The following is an 18,756-nucleotide window of genomic DNA, read 5'->3' as shown; positions in this document are numbered from 1 at the left end:
GCCGTGCAATTACAAGACATTATCCACTTTGAGTGCTTTGAATACATTTTGTGCATTGGGTATCTTGCAAAATAAGTTCTAAAAATCTTTGTGTCTGTGAAAACAAGCTGGTTCATAATAACTAGGTAGGCTGTCCCACACAACTTCCAAGTTTACAAATAATTAGGAGCACAAGAGCACGGACGGTGACATCCGGAAGCAGAAGTTCACACAGCTCCATTGTTGTGTTTTTATTTCTCCAGTCAATCAGTGAACTCCCCGAGGACTGCCTGTTCTCACAAACCCATCACTCTGTTGCTACATGCAGCAATTCTGGGTTCCTGGGGCTGCAACAGCTGAATGCATTATTTCCCCAAAAGTAGTGCTTGAAGCAGAACATATTTAAATGCAGTAGAGGCTACGGCTGCGATGCACAGCATGATGGAGCAGAGCAGAATCCCAGCGGGCAAGTGCTTCTGTGAAACTGGATAGAGACAGGATGGGAAACAAGTTGCTTTACTTACACGAAGCAAGCGAAAAGGGACGTCCTCTAGCCTTGATATCATCAACTTAGAGTTACAAATGACCTTGATGTCATATCTCAGGTGCTGTACATTTGCCCTTTGCAACTCTGTGTTTCTGGTCACAAAAATAGCAAATATTTTCATGATATGCATTACACTGCTCCTTCATTTCCTAAAATAGGGCCCTCATCTGTGTCTAAATGTGCATCTATGTGGATTAGTCGACATTTGAGGGGATGGGTAAGTGGGACTTTATCCTCAACGGTATGTGCTGTACCTTCTCTCTTCATGCCCATGGCTAAACACTTCTGGTAGCGGCAGTACTGGCAGCGGTTCCTCTGGCGCTTGTCAATGACACAGTCCTTGTTGTCACGACAAGTGTAGGTCAGGTCTTTGCGCACCGTCCTTTTGAAAAAACCTTTGCAGCCCTCACAGCTGTATACCCCATAGTGTTTTCCTGAGGAGAGAGAGAGACAGAGATGGTTTGTCTAATGCATGTAGATTTTAAAATATTTCCTGCGTCATATTTTCCCTTTTGTGTCAGGGTCTAATTGTCGAATGAGGTTGTGAGTTTGGTGACAGCTCCACAGTCTGATATCGACAGGTACGCAGGCCTCAGACCTGAGAACAAAAACCTTTACAGTCTGAGATGACATGCAACCACATAAACAGCATGCAGGACCACACTCTGAGGTAACAAAAAAGGTCAATCACGTGATCAAAGACCTATTAAAGTGAACAGACCGTGTGTTTGGGGGTTATGCTGAGGTGGCTGGGGAAGAAAAGAGGGGGCCCACTGAAGGCAATCTGCAGGGGGGGCCTCATGGATTTGGGTTACAGTACTGTTCTCACATCATGCTGTGGTACAGGACGAATCGTCTCTTGCCATTGTTCCTAACAACTCTTTTTTGTTATTTATGATGAATGAAGGCCATTTGCATTCTCCAGATTTGCTCAAACTGTTCCTTTGTTAGCCCTTTCCTTGTCAGACCACCAGAGAAGATAAATTAAGCCTCCGAGCACAGTTAAATGAAGCATGACTTGCTATAAAACATTGTTTTGATTTTCCCCCTTGGGTCCATGTAGCTCTGATGACGCAGGATCACTCTAAGACTGTCCAATGAATTAGATATCCAGCTTCATCCTGGGGCTGAAAACTTTTCATGGTTATCCCCAGAAAAACATTTAAACACAGAGCTATTTGTTGACTGGGTGAACAAAAAAATAAGTTAGACGCTTTTGCAAAGAGGACTGTTGTGTGAGCCATGAGCCTTGGGCTAACAGTTAGCCATGGGTTAAATGTTCTTGTGGTTAAAGTGGTTAAGCTAGCTCTTGACCAAATGATAGCCAAAGATTAAGAGAACCCTGGAGTGAGCATGTGATGTGTGAAAGGCCGAATAATGTCCAACAATTAACACTGAAAATGGGAAGTTTGAACTCCGGTCACTTGAAAGTGGAAATGAGGACATTTCACCAAGTTTGAAATCTGGAATGAGGCAACATGGATCTGGAGCAGCTTTCATTGCTTTTTTTCTTTCTAAGACATTGCACAAAGTCATATCTTGCTGATTTTTAAACGTTTTCACCTCTCATGGGGCTCCTTTGAATGTGAGGAAAGTGGCTGGAATTTGAACTGGACTTTAAAAGCTATGAAAATGTTTAACATGTAATTGTATTGTAATTCATATATTTCTCAGTTCTCACAAACATATTGACATGTGACCCTGTTATCATGTAACAAGACCATCCCTTATGTACTCTTTACAGCCCCATCTGAAGGCGTTCATGTAGAGATGTGGCAGTATTTTTACTTGCACGGTCATTCTGAAACAGGTTCCTCTCAAAATCTGCCTGTATTTGCCTCCAGTCTTCATTCAAGACGCCCACCCACACCCATGACGATGCTGAGTCACCATGCTTCATGGCATGAGATGAGTGATGGGTCGTGCCTGGTTTCCCTCAGACACAGCGCTTCTCTATTTCAGTCAAAACTGAGTTGAGGTTTGGTTTCAATAGACCGTACAATCTTTTGCCTCCTGATTTCAGTTTCTTTTATGTTCCTTTATGGTGCCGCCCTCATATGTATTTTCTCAGGAGTGGCTTCTTTCTGGCCTTGTTGCCATTTAGCCCAGATTTGTGAAGAACTCCACTGACTGTTGTCCTTCCAGGAAGATCTCCCACTGCAAGAAGCTGCAGTGTGTAGTTCTGCCAGAGCGGTCCGTGGGGCTGCTCTCTGACCATTTTTTTTCTTTGGATCTTCTTTGGAGGATTCTCAGTGTGGTCAGAACACCAGCTTTAGAAAGATGCTGGGCAGTCCCACTTTCTTTTCATTTAGTAATAATGGAGTCTTGTGTAATCCCATCTGTTGAGAAATTATTTTTATACTTTTCTCCCACAATTCTTCCCTAAATTATACATGAAATTCTCTGGGCTTCCTGGTTGTGAGCCATTGACTCACTTTGAAATAGTCACCTCCAATCAATTTAAGTTTAGTCATTTCATATATATAATTTTAAACCAACATTGACATCATGGGTCATTTTGTACGGATGAGTCACAAAATCATGTTTTATGATATTTTTGTGACTCATTTGTACAAAATGACCTATTTTTACATGAAGCTGTAACACTGCAAACATAGGGAAAAGGCAAGATACTGTACACTGGTAAATCTTTGATTCTTTTCCCATAAGTAACTTTTAAAATATTTATTTTAAATTCAATGATTTTTCAGTATTTTTTCATTGTGCCATGCTTCCTGTGCGTACATACACAGTACGGTCATGCAGTGGGTGTGCGTCACAGTCTGATGTCACTCACCTGAGGAGCGGTCACCACAGATGGCACAGATGTGTTTGGTGAGCGACAGGACCGTGCCCGAGGGCTGGGCGGGCACCTTCATCACGCCGTTGAGGCCCAGTGGGGGCTTGATGTCCTCCGTGCTGCTGACCGAGTTCATCGGAGAGTTCAGCTGGAACATCAACACACACAAACACACACGCCGACAGGTCACAAAAGCAGCCCCCTCTGAACTCACAACCGGCGACATCACACACCCCGCTACACGAGCCTGTCACATAGCTTGGCTGGCGCAGCATGGTTAAGCCGATGACATTAACTATTGAACGAGGGCCAGGTCTGCTAAGGAGAGACAAGGTTTGGTCACACATACAAACAGGGAAAATAAATCTGGAGTTACGTCACACAGATCTGCTAAATGCAACAAAGTCCATGAAAGTGAAAAGGATGTTATGACTTCTGATACAGATGGTCAACAGTCCTAGCAGCGGCGCTTTTTGCCCTCTTTCATTGCTCTCTCTGTCTGTCTCCTCCCTCCTGTTTCAGATCTAAATCTGGCGCAGCAGGATCCTGCACCACTCCACCCCAGGAACTCTTTCATTCGTGCTCTCAACAAGCCCCGCTGGCTCCCAAATGTTCAGCGCTAGCATAACTCCATTGCAAAATTTAGCAGTACAGCGGAATAAAGAGACAGCATTTGTTTTAGCAGCAGTGCAACTGCAGCCTTAAGTCTTACTTCAATTGCTGTCTACCCTCCCTCTCGGAAAAAGAGCTTTGATAAAAATTCATCTCAAAGTGACCTCTATTCCTCTCTTGCTAAAAGTGGAGAGCAAGGGGAGACTAATTACTGTAACTAGCACCACGCTGTTTCCAAAGGAGATAAACATTAGGGGGGCAGGATATGAATTATCCTAACACCATCTTGTGAAAAGAAAAGTAAAAAGTACCAGTCTGCTTAACGAGGCTAATGCAAGAATGACAATGCAGTGGGGGAAGAAGTCTATCCCCGACAAACACACCCACAACAGAGGGGCGAGAGACTGAACAGAGTTGGCAGAGCAGCCACATGGACTCATATAGCCAGACGTGTTTTCATTAAGTTACCACATATGAGACACGTGTGATAGCACACAAACACGTCTTGGCTCTAAATGTAGTGTATAATGTGGCAGAGAAACCCTGGCTCTGTCTGCAGAGATCAGGCAAGACAGAAGAACCACTTTGTCAGATCAATGTAGACACAGCTGAGGAGGACAAACTCTCATGTATGTCTCGTCATTGTAAAAACAGAGTACATTAGCCATGCACTAGAAGAACACGGAAATGTACACAACACAGCAAACAGTGCCCTTCCTCAAACATACAGTACATATACCATCAGCCACAAACAACTGCAGAGCATACATGGATGTTGGCATTTGGCTCCAAAACTCTACATAGAGCGTATTTATTTATTATTATCTTTATAATTTAGTGTTCTATAGATTATTCACATGATTTATCAAGTAATCGGATAAGAGCACTTTAAAAAGACCTTTTTGTTAAAGAGTAAGATCCTGTTTGTTTAAGCAGAAACAGAAGTATCGCTCAAAGAGAAGCGAGAGGTGAGTTATTACAGGAAGACGATGTTGGAAACGTGAGTCAGTAGTCATCTTACCCTTTACCAAAAGGTCTATCTGTGTAGGGATCCTTTCCATAATGTTGCCAGACATTTAGAATATCAGTCTGACCTTGTCAGTGGCAAAAACAAGCACTTTTAGTGGACATACTTTTGATGGGCACAGTTGCTCCCAAGGATTACGTTGCAGCCATTGCAGCCCGTTTTGCGGCTGCCAGCTGAGGCGATCTACTGGACCATTTCCAAACCTTTTTGTAACTCTTAGTTATTTAGACCCCAAAAATATGTAAATATAGGGCCTGGTTTAAAAATATCCCTTTAAATAGCTTCAAAGTTTGAAAAATGTCAGGACTGCCATATACATTTTTTGCTTGAAGCTACAGTGTATCGTGCTTACACTGAGGGAAATATTCCAGACCATGGTGCTTTACCATCACATCAAATAGGAAATTCTAGATGTCTTCTGCATCATTTTATACATATTTCCACATAATCCAGCATGACATATGTGGTGTCATGGGAACTTGACTTGGGAACCTGAATAGAATTTCAAATATAAGCCTTATGTGGGTTTGAATGTTTGGCTGCATCTGAATGACAGATCCACCGGTGGGTTCGGCGGGTTGAAAAGGTTAAAGCCCTCCACCACATGAAAATGTTCAATTCACACCCCGACACCCACCCCTCGCCTGCTCTTCACACCCTGTTTACACAAATACACACTGAATGCAACACACACACACACACGCAAAGCTTAAACTTCGGGGGGAAAAAAGATTATTCTTATTTCTATTATCCTGCAGAGCTTTCCATGTGGTTCTTTATACATTATTCCATTATTAATACCAAGGGAAAAAAGGAAATCTTTTGCATCAACCAAGTAGCCATCATTTCTTTTTAGGTGATACTGAATGTGTCATTTAAACTAACATATCATTTGCACTATTTAAATGAATAGTAGACACATAAGAGTACAAACAGTTATTATTGTCATTGTTATGTTGGCAAAATACTACCTTGTGCTGACAAAACCTTTCTTGAACGGAATAAGACGATTTTTGAGAGTGTCTCCAAGAAACAAAGGCACCGACACAGCTGCATCACTTGCTTGGAACTAGCAACGCTGGCATGTGCACACACCCACATCTCTGCACACACACACTCACCCACATGCAAACACACACACAACATGAGGTCTTACCTCAGTTAAACGTCTGAGTCTAGTCTTTTCCCCTGCAGCGCAGCGCTAACAGAGCTGTCTCCTTTGCTGATATCGTCTCTATCAAACCCTCTGTCTGCCTGACAGAAAAGACTCTTCCACTCACAATCTATTTTCAGTAAACCTGCAACTCAATCTCGGCAACATTGCGCCCCACAGTGGGGTGGGCAGGCCGGGGAGGCCTTTCTTTCTCTTCTGCCCATGGCAATGGAGGCAAGGCGGGGGGATTAAAGTGGCTCAGGACTGGTTCTGGAAATAGAATGCATGTGCCCTCCTCTACATCACATACATGTGATCCTTCACAGGGAGGTATGTCAGCTGTGTGTACAGCCATGTCGTCTTGGGAAACCCCTTGACAATCCTCTCCTTTTTTATTATTTTTTTTTATTGGAGGAGTAGAAGGCTTGGCTTCAAACTTTTACAGACTGAGGGAGAGAAACAAACGAGGGGCGTTTAACATCAAGGACTGGAAATGTAGGACATAAGATTCCCCGCAGTACAATGTACAACACGAGCGCCTGAAATGCTCCAGCTGAATAACACTTTCTCATGTGCTGCAGGTGTTACGTAACATGTTGTGGAGAACACTTGATTGGTACATCCAGTACAGCGAGGGTCTCTGTCTGCTTGTGGGTGTCAGATTCTGCACAGAATTGATAGATGTGATTATATGTCCTGTGCCACCCGCTGGCTTCAGCATAATGCTGCATTATTCAGACATGTAAAAGGGGATGAATTAATGCTTCCTCAAAGGGCTGCTAGCCCTGAAGAGCTGAGGGTGCAGCTGAAAGTTTTCAGATACCGTGAGTGGCTGCATTCATAAATCTATGAAATAAATAAGTGTTTTGCTTCGCTTTCATAAAAACACACAGAACACAATAAACAATAAACAACAAATAGCTTTTTACTATGGCAAGACATGATAGCTGCAAGCTACCAGGTAAGTTGCCAACTGTTCACAGCTGTAAACTGCTGTACTCTGCTGTAATCGTATCAAAAAATGCAATTCTAAGCTTTCAAATGAGGTATTATATATTATATATATATTCAGGTTTGAAAAGAGGTGAAGAATATGAATTCATAATGCGCAAATCGAGAACTAAGAGGTTAAAGAAGTGGTGTTTTGGTTTCATAACAACACACAGCACAATAAACCATGTTTTCTGTAAGGTAGGGCTGCAACTAATGATTATTGTCCCATTATCTTTCCATTAATGTTTAATCCATAAAGTCAAAAAAACAATAAAACGCTGCAAACAATGGGACGCTGCAACCAGCAAATGTTTAACCTAAACAATGTAAAATATCGCAGTCTTTTAATTTTCTGGCCATCAACTAATTGATCAATCTTTTCATCACTACTTCATACTACACCCACAGGCTACAACAACCTCTAAAAAAGGGGTTATTCTAGTTAAATAAGTTAATAAACACAGACCAATCGGCAAAACTCGTAATAAATAGAAAATAATGAGACTAAGGCCAACAATCAGAAATCAAGCCAAGTGTCTTATTGTAACAATACACAAGAAAGGTAAGATATAATCTCACCAAAACCGTTTAAAATTATTATTGTCAGCTTGGTGTCTTATTCAGTTCTAATTCATTTTACTAGAAAGACTGATCTTGGCAGCAGAGCAGGCCCTGTAGACTATTAGTATGCTATGACAACACACGGTGGTGAAACAAAAAGGAAGGAGTCGTCCCTCAAGTGAGCAGAGGAGAAAATGGAAAGAGGAGCGGAGACAGTGGAGGCCTCTGCTTAAGACAGGCTTAGCTCGATTCAGCGAGTCAGAGCACAGACTTTGCTCATGAAGACACTTCAAAAGGAGACATCAAATCCTAGCGCACCACCCCTCAATGCACAACCCTCATGTGGAACTTCAGTTGCTTTCCAGTTCAAGGGCACCTTTTTTTTAACACAGACAAAGTTATCTTCACAGTTTTCTTTCAAAAACGCCCTTACAGATTTCCTTCATAAGGCTTTCCATTATGCAGAGGCACAACATGACCAGGAATAGAACGCTCTACTTTACAATCCACTGTTCTAGATCTCGTTCCCCGAAAACTGTATCACTCCCAGAATTCATTTTGTGAAACTTTCAATTCACTTTTGCTTCAAGGCAAGACACTAAAAATGTCCAAAACTACAATGTGAAGGAAGTGCAAGTGGACAGGTTACAAATCTCTGTGTTGACAGCAGACAACACCTAACCAGACAGCATGCATCCTGACAGACATGAGGACAGGGATCAGGTCATGATGTAACCCAATGATAACCCCGTGTCACCTTTCACCTCTGACACCTTGTGACCACCACTTCCTTCTAAAAGCAAACTTATCTCAGCTGTCCCGCAAAGTATGGGAGGAATGAGTAGGAACTTTCTTCTCATCCCCGCGTGTCTTATCTGGACACGTATCAGCAGAGATGGGGGGGGTCAGGTTTCACACGGTGTGTGCTAATGGGTCGGCTCCTCTGTGGCCTTCGGGGTATATACACATTACGGCACTGTTATGAGTTTGAAAGACACCTGTTTGAACACACACACAGTTCACAAAACAAGCACAAATCAACAGACATGTGGGTGTGAGCATGCGCACAGAGTAGTTCATACTGCAGTTCAGTTATCAGCGGATTAATTTAGAGATCGCCTGTAGGTCCGTCATGTCACTGTAAACTTAAATCCTCGCAGAGGATAAAGAAACAGGAAGGAAAGACATGTGGTAACATGTGACTTAAAGGGGCCCTGTGGAGCTTTCTCATAAACAAACAAAAGTTATGTGTACATTCAGCGTTAATGCCTTGTGTGTATCCTTGAGCTCTAACAAATGCGTTGAGAACATTTCCTTCCTCATAAAACATTTGCAAGTCCGATTTGTAATCCCGCATTGTTTACATCCATGTTGGCTAGCTCGCAGTCTTCTTCTCCCTGTCTTTGCTGGCCATGGCTGCACATCTTGGCGTGTCACCGCCACCCGTTGATCAGTGGAACAGTGTGAAACCATTGGCGGGAATCCCTGTGTATGCGTGAGAATGTGCGTCCTCAGCCGCAGGGAACAATCCACATCTCCACACCTCTAATCCATGGACTTACTTTCCAAAATAACTATTTTTTTAGCACTAATATTTATCAAAAATGTTAAACATATTCTCCTACTGTTAGTCTACTGCCTTTTCAGCACATACTCACATTGAATAGAATTTTAACTGTACCTCCTCATAAATACACTTGTGTTCATTGTTGTCCTCAACGTCAGTGTTAATCATGGTGATGCAGACTTCTCTGGTCTCTCATGGCAAATAATCTCTGTGGGACTTTATAATTCTTAGCAAAGTGAAATTAATCCTCAAATGTTTATAGTCATGATTAGTCATTGTGTCAACTATATTCCCCACTGTGATCTGCATTTGAAAAGACGTGTTACGGTAATTCAAAAACCCAAAACAAGTGGAAGGAATATTAAATTGTGACTTTGCCGGCACAATGAAGTATACTACACAGATGAATCATCACTAATGACTTTCAATAATACATTTTACAGATCAATAATAAGCTGCCGTACCAGCTTTAATTAAAATGAACTTCTGGGTAGCCAGGTTGTGAGCATTTTATTTATGATGGCTTTTTACATTACAACAATCCTTTGGTCTGCTTTAAGCATTAAGTCTGTCTTTTAAACGCTATTACTGTAAGCCATTAATAAACTGTGCTTGGTCTTGATGTTCTACAGCCTTCTGGATTAGCTCAAGAGTGCTGGCAGAGATATAATAATAAAATGAAAGGGATTCTTCACTTACATAGGGGGTCAAAACCTGGCAACCCAAATTTACACAATTTAATGGCTTATTAATGATCTGTAAGTGAAAACTTACTTTTTGTAATGACTAAATTATTCATTAACCATTAATAAAAACCCTTCCAAAGTCTGCCTTATTGTAAAACAGCTCCATGATTATTGTCACTCAGCTCTAATAAAACACTTTCTCTTGTCTCTCCCAGTGGATAGACTTTAGTAGAAGCAGACAGCTCCAGGTTTCCAAACTCACCCCATGCTGTGCAACAACAGATAAAATGAATCATCGCAAGCACTGCTGGCGCTTGTGTGTGTATGTGTGTGTTTTGACAGAGACTTTTGTTGCAGTGAAAAAAGGATATTAAGACTATCAGTGACACGAAAGGTGGTGAGCCTTACAGCAGCGAAGTGGGAATATGCAGAGTGACTTTCACCTCAGCGTGGCAATATCTGTGCATGCCTTTGTCTAAGTGTTTTCGGCATCCATGGGAGTGTGTGTGCACATAGGGGTGGAGTCCGCGGGATGCATACATGTTTTTAAAATAAATTTGCGCCAAGTGTATGCGCCTGCATGCATGTGTTTCTGGACTTCATGTGTTTATCTATGAGTGTGTTTATTCTGCATGCACGTGTATAACTGTGTCGTTTGGCCTTGTGTGTGGGTGGATGAGCATATGGGCTGTTTTTATAGGAAACAGTGCCGCTCCTGTGGGCACGTCACTGCCTACCACTGACAAAGCAGCTCTCACAACCGTGGAGCCACTCTCCTGTCCAACGTCTTACTTTCTCCTCCTCACTACATACATTCTTCACAGAGAATTGTAACAACCTTCTCTACCCTTCCTTTTGCTCTTGGTTTTGCCTGTTTGGTGCAGTTCATTTGGGTTGGTGTGAAAACTATTAATCAAACTCTGGTGTTGACAACGCAAAAGAAAAAATAAAAGATGGTTTGGTCCAAGCAGTGTGGTTCCTTTGTAGTGTAGCAAATCGGACCAACGGCAGTATTTTATGATAGCAGATGTGTGATTTCAGCAAAAATTCAAAGCTAAACTACTTTTAAATCTGTCTTCTGGCTGTGAACTGTGAAAGAAAGCGATCTTCCCATCTGTATAAGTGAAATGCAAATCATTTAATAACTTCACATGTATGCACACAACCACGTGCGTTAGATTTTCTCTCACAAAGTGAAAAGGTCTCTTGTGTGTAATGCAATGACTACACAGTAACTGCCTCCCCCCATCTCACCTCTTTCTCGTCCCTGGTTGTCATTATTCATAAAATGAGGTTGAGTTGCAGTCTAGGCTAATAATGCTCAGAATTATGTATTTCTTTGTGAGCTCTTTGAGAACATAAATACACACATAAGAATCAGTAAAATGCTGCATGATCTGGGGTCAGTCACTGTTATGTTATATCAGGTAGGCATAATAAGCTTAAGCTTCAGCCTACAGCCTTTTTTTCAGCCAGAGAATATTATGTTTGATTTTTTTATTTATTAGATATAATGATTAAGTAAAAAAATAAAACTAAACTAAACTAAATTAAGTATTTCCATTTTCCAACTGTAAATCAACCTGAGTATTTCACTGGTGTTTCCACTCTCCACTGGTATGAGCCATCCAGTGATTCATTCTCAAGCATGTCCATGATCATCAAGGCATTCATCATGGTTTTCCACGTGTCCTCTAGTATGTTACATGTGTGTGCAAGTGGTATCTCTTTTGTCAAACAGCACAATCCAGCCGTAATTGAAATAGTATTTCAGTGTCAAACCACCATTGAATGTAGCCGTATTTAGATTGATTATATCCTGCCAGTCATTCAGCAGTATTTCCATTGTCCACCAACCAGCAGATAACAGACTGATACATCTGCCAGCAAGCCGTCCAGCTTTTAATAGACTCATGTTTTTACTTGTTCATGTTGTTCAGCATGTCACACCGGCGCTGGTTCACTGCTGTTTGTCCTGGCCACTTACAAGTAACCTGGTTGATTATTGATTAAATGTTTCCATTAGTGTTATCCAGTGAGTGTGGGGGCTGATGAACACCAATTCTGGCAGAGTGTAGTTTGATGGTCAGCTTTTACCTTTTACTTGATCTTACTAATCTATTTTTATGTTCCTTGTATTGAAAAGGTCAGTCTGACATTGTCAGTGTATCTATTATTGTTTGTTTTGTTTGTTGATCACGTCATACCACATTTGTACAGTATTTTAAGCATTTTTATTTGTTCTTATTTTCTTCTTTCTGAAATAGTCTCAGCTGAGGCTGCTGTTCACCTTTCAGCAGACCTCGGTCCAATACAGTTTCGTCTTTAACCTTTCAGCATAACATGAGAGCTGTCAGTCACTGCATGTTAAATAAAAACAATGTGGCCCCAACCATCTGGTACCTACAGTTTAAAGGTTTTACAGGTGTGTTAGCAGTGAATTAGTCTTATAGTAAGTGTCATTACACTTCACACACATGCCACAGTGTACATGTCCGTCCACAGACAGTGTTGAGTTGCTGTAAGATCACACCACCAGATGCAATTAAAGCCCTACAGGGATTTTTTGGAAGCTTTGAAATAAATGTGTGCCCTGAGGCATTTAAACCGCAACGTCTACAGTCTGCATTATAAGGCTTCTCTCTGAAACTTAAACCTAATGTTACTGTTTCTATCCCTTATAGCTGCCACCTCCTAAATAGCTCGTCTGCGGTGTGGCCCTACACAAGTCAGAACAGACACACAGTCCCCAGCGCTACCAAACTACATGCTGTCAGTTCTCAAATGATGGCCTACGGTCTGTTTGAAAAAACTAGCAATAGTCCCAGGTAAATGCCATAAAAAATGTAGTACCTGCAGTATCTGTACAATGACAGCTACATGGTCAATAATTCTTCACATTTTGCATTTCCACTTCATTAATTCCATCAACACAATTCTCTTTTATAATACTAGAATATAATGTTTGTATTCACGGATTCTATGGTCTGTGCTTTCATCATTTTCAGCTTTCTATAATAAAGCACTTCCTCCATTCATTTCAGAATAAAAGCTTTCCAAGAAAGGAAAGGGAATTTGCAAATATACAATAAAGTTTACTTATGTAATAGGAAAAATAATTGAAATAAAGGCCTGTCTGTAAGCAATGTGAGGTTTTCTCTACAATAAACTAAGAACTAAAAGAACTGTGTACTAAACTTTTAGTGGAGCACAACTAAATTAATTCCACACATTAGTTACACTTCCTTGAACTAGCAGTGCTGGGGGAAAAAAGTGGTCTCTAAAACTGTGTCTAATTGCTACCTGGAGACAGCTTTGGCAAAAAAAATGATTTTCCATCATCCATTTGAGGGTTGATTGACGTTAGAGAGCCTTAACTGTTCCCCTGGGACCCTACACACAGCCCCTTTGTGCGGCCATTAGAGCCGCACAACCATGATGTCATGCAGAGTGACTACAGCGAGGTCCATCAAAGACCAGAGCAGCGGAATGGACCTTTATTTCTCCCACACAGGAAGGGGCTGAGGTCCACTATGCTCCCCCTCTCCCTCCCTCTCTTTCTCTCGAGTGTGTTGTGCTTCAGTCTCCTAGCGACCCTCGCCTAAACACGACATACCCAAAACCCGGTGCATGACATCACCACCGCCGCTCATTTATAACTTATTAAGCGCGTGTTCCATTTCTTGTAAAACATTTACACCTTTTTCACATTAGTGTTTCTTCTGGGTTGGACTACAGAAACACTCAAAGCTTTATATGTGTTTTTAAGGCGTATTGAGAGACACTAGAGGCCTGTTGTTGGTTTAGGATTCTCAGGAAGGTTTCAGTGGGAGAGCGGGTACAGACTCAGCCGCAAAACGGAAAATGGGAACCGGCAAAAAAACAACAGCCAGACAACTCTCGCCATTGTCATTGGAAGTGCAAAATGTGTTCCAGCCCAGCGTATAATCCCTTCCAGCTGCTTGGAGAGTTGTGGTGTCTGTGATGGAGTCTGTATCGTCAGTAAGTTCAAGCCCACAGACACGACCACCGATGGGTCTGATCTTAATAGGCATGGCTGTGGCCCGGAATGCCCAGATGTTTCGCCATCTCTCCCCTCATGCAGCTCCAGAAAAAAAAAAAGCGATGACAAGCCTTATAACAGCAAAACCGCCCAACGAAAGACAAGGCATGCATTTCGCGTCACATGCTTTGTGTCTTTGTGTGAAAATATGTTTTGTTGTTGAGTGTGTGGCCCTCCTCGGAACAATGCAGATGTTTTTCAGATCTTCAACAATATACACAGCAGACAAAACTGAAGAAGTTTCACGCTAAAAAAAAATCCCCACAGTATGTCAGTGTGTCTGGATGTTCGGGCAGAGCTCAAGGGGAAGTACTGTTGTTTGAGATGTAAGAATTGGCTGATGATAAAGGACCGTCTCTCTCTTTACATGTGGTTTGGCTTTTGGAGGATACAAGATTCCAGTAAGAATGGGAGTTTTGTTCATCCCGTCCTCTGCTTTCATCATGTTGTCATTTACATCTTTGATGTAGAGGATAGTTAAGGCTCATTGTTTTTTGATTTTTATCGATTTTTTTCATTGAAAATTACACCGGTTTTAATAAGAACCAGACTGGTATAGTCAGAATTCCACCTGAATTTTATGTTTCCATGCATGTAAAAGTTGGGTTTCCTGCTAAAAGAAGACACTGGTGATTGTAGTTCATGCTCTTCTTGTAATGAGGACAGCTTTGAAAGACGTCAAGAAGGAAGAAAGCAGGTCTTTCATTTATGACATACTATATGTGCTTGTAAGATCTTTAGGACGGATACAACTTATAGCATATATGCAAAATCTCTGTGGTCACAAGAATGTGAGTTTATATTGAGTGTGTGTGTGTCCATGCCTGCGTGCTTAGGTGTGTGTGTGTGTTTAGCATAGGCGGGGGTCTTGTACTGGCCTCTGGGTGGTTAAGTAAGGAAGAGGCTGAGCTGTGACCTTGTTCCAGTCAACTGCTCATGAAAATGGCAAGTCAGCCGAGTGTAAAGAGCAAGTGGCATGCGCCGTCTGACTCAAATCACGTCTCATCAGAAGTGCCGCGCCTCGTGACCACAGGGCCCTGCCACCATCTTTAACCTCTGAGCCGCGCTCTCGCATCAAACTGCCGTTCTCCACCCTCCCTGAGCAACAGTCAGCAGCCTGGACAGTCTCAGTTATGCAAATGTTCACGATTAACAGCTCAAATCCTCAAACATGAGTACCTGCCAAATTTAGGGCTGAGAACTGGGAGTAACAAAAACAGGTTTTTCGGCAAGATCGTTTATGTCACTTTATTATAACGCTTTATTTTAAGTCCCCCTATTTAACATTTATAAGCAGGATATATACACACTATAACGTAGGTGTATGCAGATGTCATGTACGCAGTGTTTATTAATGTATTTGTTGATAACTATAACTCCTCCTGTGGGCACCTGTAAGTGGAGGCTGGTGTATAAACAGATGATGAAAGTAGTACAGATAATATAGTAAAACACAGTTGTAATTATATTAAATAATCCTGTGTCCTTATTGCTGTGTGCAACTACATTATAGTGTGTTACAAACAGTTTATTAAATGTTTGTATACTGCTTACTGCAGTACCTGCTTACATAAATGCTAAACCGGGGGAGTTTAAGTAAAGCGTTACCGACAAAATAAAGTCAGCCAAAGTCCTCCATGTCAGCCAAAACCAAGAAGCAAAACAAAGCAAAACAAATTTCAGGAGAGTTGCTGCTATAGACACAATTCTGTTGTTACCGAAAAAACTATTGAGGTTCAAGGTCGATGCGGAATCAGGATGATGGAGGTTAACCGTTTCTTATGCCCTCAAACTGATTTTGAAGATAGTGCTTTACATTTGGGTGTGCTTACCACACACTGGCATTTTGAAACGGGTGGGGAACCTTAAAGAAGAGGGTGGTGTTCTTCTCCCCAATTTGACGCCAAAGATATTTGTTCCGGTATTGATACTGAAATTCAGGTATTGTATCGGAACTTGTGTCGTTTTTCGATACCTAACTGAATAAAATGTGAACCGTACAAATTGCAAAAAAAACCCAAATAGAGTGGTGGCAATGGTCATTTTTTGGGAGCCATTTACTCTGGTACCAGCTGTTTCAGCAAATCCAAAACAATGCAGCACTGTTGTAGACTGCTGTAATTACTGCACATACAGTTTAACTGTCACCACCAACAGAAACAGCTGTTACCTGCTCTTTACACAGCTGCTACAAATGGTAGGATTGGCCAAGAGGCAAAAAAAAGCACACCTACCGTACATGATACCCTTCACGATAGACATAATGTACACATATTTACATGTTAAATGTGTATACTCAAAAAGTTATAGAATCACTAAAGCTCCCGTTATAGATTGATTCAAATGAGCCAGACTGAGACAGATCAGCTGTAACGGTTGCTACCTAAACACCCAACCTGCATACAAAGTATGCCGCTCCGGGACAGAAACAGCAGCACAGATGAAAGTGTTGGAATTAAAAAGTGAAGAAGAATCCGAAGGAGAGGGGTGGGGAGGGAGGGAGGGGGAAGGGGGGCTTTCTAGCAATGAAAGATTCTGGCCGCTTTCTGAAAGTGCCCCTAATCCACTCTTAACTCCATTACATGTGGGACACTTCAGCGATAAGCCCCACAATAGCGAGGAGAGCCCATCCCAAATAGCATCACATTGCAAACGCACTTTAACACAATTATTAACAAACACAAAAAAAGGGCAGCCACTGAATTTTGGGGGGAAACAATTCCAATTTCAGATATGGCTGCAGACGGAAAACTGGGCCACTGCAGGCTTTGATGTCTTAATTGTGTGTGTGTGTGTTTTTTTTAATACCAAAGAAACTGAGGCTTATTGATGGAACAAAAAATGACAGAGACGGAGAAGAAGAGAGAGGAAATGGAGATGGCGTGAAAGAGACAAGGGATAAAAAAAAAAAACAAGAACGGGGAAAAAATAGGAAAGAGGACAGCCAGAGAGAAGAAGAAAGACGGGATAGAGGAGAAAGCGAGATATGGAGAGAGTGACAAATATGCCTCAGATATAGAAGTAAGAGTGACAGAGCTGAAATGCTGTGGAATCCCAGTTGAATAGGCCTTGATTAACTGTGGCACGGGGTCAAAGCAGGGCCTCTGTCTGCTGGGGCCAGGCTTAGGAAAATTATGTGTGCGCAAGTGTGTGTGTGTGTGTGTGTAAGCGACTGTAATTTGCACAGTTTGTAAGACATGATACACAACCGTTTGTCTGGTTAGTTTATAGGGCACCTGTATTTCTGCATGGAGACTGAGTATACAGCAAAACCTCATGAAAACATGATAGAGGCTGCTGAACATGAAGCTTTCTCGTTTCTGAATGTGATAAAAAAAACAAAAAAACAGCGGCTATGCGTGTAGCTTGGCCCTAGGAACGCTATTTTTTTTTTTACTATTTAAAGGAACTTTAGAACTTTTGGGAAATACGCTTATTCACTATCAGGCCAAGAGTTAAATGAGAAGATGGACACCACTTTCATGTGTGTCCGTTTAATACAAAGCTTCAGCGAGGAGACCGTTAGCTTAGCTTAGCATAAAGATTGGAAGCAGCTAGACTGAAGTTATGTACATGACTATTTCTTGGCCGGGTACAGTGATTTCATGGAACCTTGTCGTTACTGTGAGATTGCCAAGCAACCAGTGACGGTAATTAAGAAGTTTTAGAGACACTGGTAGGTGTTTGTTTACTCTCTTTGTTTACTATTTCCCCTGCTTCCAGTCTTTATGCTAAGCTAACCGTCTCATGGCGACAGAAATGAGAGTGGCATCTCATCTGACTTTAGGCAAGAAAGATAATAAGCGTGTTTCCCAAAATGTCAAACTGTTCTTTTAAAAAGGGACAATACAGGTTTATACTCCTACATCAGAAAAAAAATGCAACAAACGTAATGTATATTAGGCATCTAGATTAAGCTAATTTGCAGAATTCAAGGTAATTCTGAGACTGTGTTGATTTACTAGCTGAAATTCAAACAAATCAGACATCAAGTGTCAACAGAGCTGGAGAAATAAATACTGTTGGTTTATTAGCATGAAGAATAAAACCCCTCGATGTCATTCTCTATGTATTATATGTTCCATTGCTGAGGGAGTAAGTAACCTTAAAGACACAATGCCTGAATATAACATAGCTGTAGTGAATACACTATACTAAGTGTGTGTGTGTGTGTGTGTGTGTGTGTGTGTGTGTGTGTGTGCATCTGCCTATTTGTGAGTCTGTCACGGGCCTCACCTGGGGGCTGACGCTGGGGCCGTAGCCCATGCCGGGCGAGTTCATGGAGTGGGGTCCCATGGGCGAGCTGATGACAGAGAAGGGTGAGGCCAGGCCGTTCATGGGAGAACTCAGCGTGCTGATGGGAGAGTGAAGAGAGCCTGAGGGCCCCATGGACGTTGGGCTGAGCAAAGACGGGTGCATTCCCCGGTGGGATGTGGGCGAGCCCAGGGGCGAGGAGGTCACCTGGCCTGACGAGTCTGGTCGAGAAAATAAAAAAAAAAGAAAGAAAGAGGGAAATTAGAATGAAATCTTGATTGGCTGCTATGCTATAACATAACATAATAACACATAACAGGATGATGTGATTTTCAATTGTTGTAAGAAAAACATTAAGACTTCAACATAAAACCTTTGAAAACCATGCTGTTCACATACACTTTTAGATTCTTTAAAAGGATGTTTTCACACTTGAGCTCATTTCAGTTTTCCCTGACCAAAGTCAGAGTCCAGCACATCTGGTGAAGTGTGAAAGCAGTTGTTGAATCTGAGC

General features: G+C 41.8%; 1 protein-coding gene across 2 annotated transcripts in view; it reads right to left on the bottom strand.

Annotated features, from left to right (window-relative positions):
* Window positions 1-18,382, bottom strand: part of rxraa (retinoid X receptor, alpha a) — a 34,791-nt gene extending 16,409 nt beyond the window's left edge. The window contains exons 1-3 of one of the 2 annotated variants that reach the window (XM_070925233.1): window positions 18,225-18,382; window positions 3,324-3,474; window positions 781-960 (exon numbers count right to left, since the gene is read on the bottom strand). In XM_070925233.1, coding sequence (XP_070781334.1) covers window positions 781-960; window positions 3,324-3,474; window positions 18,225-18,377 — 484 coding nt within the window. In that variant the 5' untranslated portion in view covers window positions 18,378-18,382. The remainder of the gene's footprint in view (window positions 1-780; window positions 961-3,323; window positions 3,475-18,224) is intronic. The other variant, XM_070925234.1, reaches the window with a different exon arrangement.
* Between the last annotated feature and the right edge of the window lie 374 nt (window positions 18,383-18,756).

The sequence above is a fragment of the Enoplosus armatus genome, chromosome 18 (genome assembly GCF_043641665.1).
Source record: "Enoplosus armatus isolate fEnoArm2 chromosome 18, fEnoArm2.hap1, whole genome shotgun sequence".
Lineage (NCBI taxonomy): Eukaryota > Metazoa > Chordata > Actinopteri > Centrarchiformes > Enoplosidae > Enoplosus > Enoplosus armatus.
Note: the sequence above shows the minus strand (reverse complement) of the source record. Positions and strands in the feature narration are given on the sequence as shown.